Raw genomic sequence first — 6,000 nt, forward strand, 5'->3', positions numbered from 1 at the left:
GAATAAATTTTAAAAGAATGGAACAGTCAAGTTTAGCTATTAAAGAATTGCTCTAATCAGTAAGGCACTTAATTTTCAATTCCCTATTATCTAACTAAAGAATAACAAATACAGCTAACTGTGAGGCTATCACTTTCCTCTCTTAAATAAGATACTTGAAAACTAAGAGCCAGAAATAAAATGTACTCTTTCCCAAAGTATCTGATAGCAACTGCACCCCTCCAAAAAAAAAGATTCAGCAGAAGCAAATACCCAAAACATGGCATATACCTAATAATAGTCATCCAAAGTTTCTGGAGTCAATCTTTTATCTTAAGAAATTATAGTTACATTAAAAATGTAGTTCTTCTAGCATAAGAACACACATGCTTTACTAGAAATCAGGCTGCTCACCTGAACAATTTGGGCATCTTCGGTTTTATCAGACTTTTCCTTCTTCACTTTCCAGGCTTTTTCTGTGTCAGTTACCTGCAATGGAACTGCTTCAACCCATTCTTCTTCAGAACTCTACAAACAACAAAATGCACAAATGAAATACTCATATTTGTACATTTAAGCATAAAATTACAAAATCAGAATGGGGAGTCAACTCATCAGTAGAGACACCACAGCAGGAAAGTACATTCTAAACAAAATAAAGTGTGTTTAAAAAAAAAGTTACTGAAAAACTAAAAGAGGTAAAGCCTGTCATTTTTGATGCAATTCTACAAAATAACCAAAATATTGCTGTTTTCTTAATATATCACAAAACTAAAAAAAAGCAATAAACATTTCCATAATAGTTTGACAAAGAAAACACATTTCAATACAAAGTTCCAATTCTGCCTAACATCAAGCAGATGACAAATCATCATGAATCCATTTGTCCAATTATAACTGGTACTTGTCCTATTATAACTGGTAAAAAGGATGGATATAAATAAAATGGGAGAGATGGAACCATCCAAATAAGCAACAAAAAAATGCTTTTTAATGATAATATCTTTACTATCTACAAAAGCTGGTAAATTCTTTAAATCCTCAAAGGAATCTATGATCTCATTAATTTAGATGTTTCTTCCAGGGATACAAGTCACAGCCTGAATCTTATCCATCTCATTCCTCATTTTGTCCTGACACTGCAAAGATACCAGTGGAGCATTCAGGTCATCTACCTGTTAGTCCTTATCCTTATAACACATAATCAGAAAATCCATTTCTATCAAATATTTCCCAAATGACTCTCACTCTTCAAGTTCCTTATGAGCAACCTGTTCACACATATTTGTATACATCTCTATATTATCTTCTATGTGATATTTATTTTCAATTCTTTAGAAACTACTGTGTTCCATGTATTACTGCCATATAAACTTTTTTTAAAATTCTTACCTTCCATCTTGGAATCAATATTGTATATTGGTTCCAAGACAGAAGACCAGTAAGAACTAGGCAATAGAGGTTAAATGATTTGCCAGGACCACATAGCTAAGAAGTGTCTGAGGTCAGAATGCCATTTAAGGGTTTATGTACTTATGGTGCTATAAAAAGAACTTTAAGTAAACATGACCCCTTTTTCTCTAGGAACTCACCAGAAGAAAGTATAAAATAAGCATTATCTCTTAGTGCAGAAAGCATTTAAAAGACTAGTTTAAAGAAAAACCTAATTTCAAGCCTTACTCATAGAATGAGAAGAGGTGGATTTTTTTTTAAGAAGAGAAAAGGAAACTAAATAGTTTCAAATTTTATGTAGTCTTCAAATTTTTAGAAAGCAGGGTTTCAAATAATGAAGGGTAGGAAATTTCAGCATACCAGAAAGACTTTCCCAATAAGGACCATTTGGAAAAGAGTTCTAAAGAAAGGAGAAATTGAACTTTAGAGAAGACAAATGATTTCCACTCTCATTTGTTCTTCTGCTCCTTTTAGCCTTAAGGAGGTCAAATACAAGCTATAGAGTTAGGATCCAATTCTCCCATTATAAAATCAAATTAATAGAGACTCCCATAATTATTTGCATCTTTGTGCATGCACAATCTTCACTGGTTGGGTAATATCTCAGGATTTAGGCCTAATCCTGGGGTTTGAGAAGAGAATCCTTTAGTAAATGTGAAATTAAGATCCCCGGAGCCAAAAATCAACTTATACCTGAATACAAAATTAGCAAAAATAAGTATTATCTCTCATCAATACATTACTAGAAGAGTGCCCTTACTCTATTAAATAACAGAAATTAGAGTCCTCCTAGGAAGAGACAATAAAAAATGTGACTATTGAGCATTTGGGAAGTATTTAACACATTACAAAGTTAAGATATTGGAAGGGATGTACCTCAAAGCGCATATATATATACTTTTATACCAATTCAGTGGTATTTTTAAAGTTAAATCTTTTCATCCAGCTGTTAAAATATACAAACCTATTAATCTGACTGGTAGAAAAAATTTCAATAAAGAGAAGCAATATTTCTTAGAGGAAAAAACATGTATTCCAAGAGATGGAATACAGAATAAAATTAACATAACATTTTTAGATATCAAGGGCAGGAAATAAAAGTTAATTGTGTACCACAAACTAATGCTACCTCTTTTCTCCTATGCATATAGGCAACTATATAATAACACTTTTTGGACATTGAGGTAGAAGTTTGTCAAATGCATGCATGATGACAACAGCTGTGGTTCTTAATAGGTAGCTGCAACAGCAGTAGCAGCTTCAAGAGTTCTTGGCCTATATGTCGGGAGCCACTCAGAAAAATAGTATCTTCAATAGGTACTTTTATCTGGACCCCATCAAAATTGATGTAACTGGCAAGGCCCTATATTGACTCATTTGACATGAAAAGTTCAGGTCATACAGTGAATGGCATATCTGAGATAAAAATCTGGAGCCCTCCCAGTGGCTCCTTTTATTATTGAAAACATATCAATTTAATCTTCTAGGATAGCTTCAAGTTTTATAAAAAGCCTGTAAGTACTGTATACTAAACCAGCAGTTAAGGAGTTAACAATTTTTCCCCCAAGCTGAAAAAAGCAGACATTAGCAGAAGATGCTCTGTATCTTTTTTCCCTCTTGCTTTAAGACATTCCAAGGACACTATAGGCAAACTGAGACAAATTCCATTCTCACTTAGGTACTTTCCAGTGACTAAATACATCCCACAATCTTAAAGGCTTGTTCTTCAACATATCTTTCAAAGTATGGAAGCTTTTTTACTAAACTAGCATTTAGATAAAGTGAGACTCTTTTTTCAACTTTGGATGTTGTCTCATCCAGGCATAATCTTCATGAGAGAAATTTTTTGTAAGCTATATGCCAATCATGATATAATTCTGTAATTTCAATTGTGCTTTGTAAGAAACTGCTCTTGAAAGGTGTATATAATAAATCCCAACCTCACTGCCTATTGGAACAATCATGAGCTAACATGATAAACCGACAGTCCCCAGCTTCTGCTTCATTCTTTCTCACCTAAACCGTGTACCTTTCCAGACCCTGGATCTGCTGGATAACTTCCAACACCTATAGATGGCAAAGAAACTGGACAACTGCTCTGAAAGAAATTATAGTGGACCACACTGTGCTAGCACTGGGCACAGTACTAGGTACTATTTGGCAATTCCAATACTCACATCCACTTCTGGGAAACAGGTCTAAATCAGAGAGAAGCACTTGTGTTTGTGGTTAAAAAAAAAAAAAAAAAGGACCTGGGGTCCTGAGGAGCAAAGTGGTTGCACATACAAGGAATGAGAGATCCTTCTTGGCTAAGAGCTAGAATGGGTACCAGAAGAGCAGTTACCACATTTCTCCCTATATCACACCATCTTCAAAGTACCAAAAACTTCCAAAACCCCCAAATTAGCTGTAAAAACAACAGCACAAAAGAGCCTGAAGCTTGGAATAATTATACCATACAATATGCATACACACACATATATGCACACACATGTTTTTGGTGAGAAGATCCCAACTTTAAGATAAATTTGAAGTCAAGAAATAGGCTGGGGGAAAAAAAAAACCTAACCAAAAAAATCTACTATGGAAAAAGGGAAGATTAAGACACAAACTCATAAGATTATGTCAAAACAGCTTCAATCAAAATCTCAATTTTGATTGACTACAAGTTGGACACAAGCCCATATTCCTGAAAGCACAAAAAAATTATTTTAAAAATCAAATTAAAGTGGTAAAGGAAAAGCTGGGAGGAAAAACAAGAGCAATGCAAGAAAATTATAAAAAAAGAGAATTAACAGTCTGGGAAAAGAGGCACAAAAAAATACTGGAGAAAATAACACTTTTAAAAAACAGAATTGGTCAAACGGTAAAAAAAGATACAAAATGTCACTAGGAAAGAACCTTAAGAAAAAGCAAAAGTAGTCACATGGAAAAAGAGGTTTAAAACATCACTGAAAAAAAAAAAAGAACTTCTTAAAAAACAGAATTAAGAAAAAAGAAAAAGGAGATTTAAAAATTCACTGAAGAAAATAAATTCTTCCCTTACCTACCTTGGTTCCAAGGCAGAAGAGTGACCAGGGCTAAGCAAAGGGGATTAAATGATTTGCCCAGGGTCCCACACCTACAAGTGCCTGAGGCCAGATTTGAGATAGGGCCTCCTGTCTCTAGGCCTGGCTCTCAATCAACTGAGCCGTCCAGCTGCCCCTAAGACAATAAATTCTTAAAAATTAAAACTGAAAACTGAAAATTAATGGCTCAATGAAACATTTTTTAAAAAGACAAAAGAATTTAAAAAGAAAAGAAAATGCAAAATATAGCATCAAAAGAAAAATGATCCAGAAAACAGATTGAGGAAAGATAATTTAAGAGTTATTGAACTACTTGAAAACCATGATAAAAAAAGAATATTCTAGACATTATATTTCAAGAAATTATAAAATTGTCCTGATATTTTACAACCAGAAGAAAAAATAAAAATTGAATCAACCAATCACCTCCTGAAATATATCCCCAAAGTAAAAACTCTCATGAATATTATAGCCAAATTCTAGAACTACCAGATAAAGGAGAAATCAGCAAACCCCCAGAAAGAGATCACTAGTCAGAATCCCACAAAATGTAGTGGCTTCCACGTTAAAGGAGCAAAAAGATTTTAATGATATTTTGGATAACAAAATAGCTAGGATTACATCCAAAAATAGCCAAACTAGCAAAACTAAGTATAATCCCTTCAGAGGGAAAAACACATATTACTGAAATAGAAGACTTTCAAACATTCTCAATGAAAACATGAGAGCTAGATAGAAAGTCTGACGTTCAAACAATATTCAAAGAGAAGCATAAAAAAATAAACATGAAAGACAAGTCATGAAGGATTTTAATAAGATTAAATTGTTTATATTCCTATATGAGAAGGTGATACATGTAATTCCTAAGAGCTTTACCATTAATAGGACACTAGAAAGAACATAGGCATGGATTATGTTGGAATGATCTCAAAAAAATGGAAGAGAGTCAGTAGGAGGCGGGGTTAAGATGGCGGGAGAGTAAAAAGTAACTGCTGGACCTCTCCTAATCCACACATATAGGACTCCTCATGAAGACATAAAAACAAATCCAGAGGAAAGAAGGGACCCCACAACAGAGCACAGCATCGAAGGTGCATGGAATCGGGGCATTTCCATGCTATAAAGGGGTGAAACAGCTCTCACGAAAACACGAGCGGAGCAACCCCATACCCCACACCCCACATCACCTACAACTCCAAAGCCAGCGCACGAGTCAGAGCAAGTTTGGGGCACCCATTAAGACATTGGCAGCTCACCAGGGCTTGTTCCTGAGAGCAGGAAGACTTAAGACTTAAGAATCAGAAGGGAAACAACAAATTGGGAAAAAATCTTTATAACGAAAAACTCTGACAGGGGTCTAATCACTCAAATATACAAGGAGTTAAAGCAATTGTATAAAACATCAAGCCATTCCCCAATTGATAAATGGGCAAGAGACATGAATAGGCAATTTTCAGGTAAAGAAATCAAAAGTATCAATAAGCACATGAGAAAGTGTTCC

At 34.4% G+C, this 6,000-nt stretch overlaps 1 protein-coding gene across 1 annotated transcript in view; it reads right to left on the reverse strand.

Annotated features, from left to right (window-relative positions):
• The window catches only part of CWF19L2 (CWF19 like cell cycle control factor 2), a 162,587-nt gene that overhangs the window by 115,636 nt on the left and 40,951 nt on the right, over positions 1–6,000 (reverse strand). The window contains exon 5 of the mRNA XM_044669061.1: positions 394–507. Within this exon, the coding sequence (XP_044524996.1) occupies positions 394–507 (114 nt within the window). The remainder of the gene's footprint in view (positions 1–393; positions 508–6,000) is intronic.

The sequence above is a fragment of the Gracilinanus agilis genome, chromosome 3 (assembly GCF_016433145.1).
Source record: "Gracilinanus agilis isolate LMUSP501 chromosome 3, AgileGrace, whole genome shotgun sequence".
In the NCBI taxonomy this organism is placed as follows: Eukaryota; Metazoa; Chordata; class Mammalia; order Didelphimorphia; family Didelphidae; genus Gracilinanus; species Gracilinanus agilis.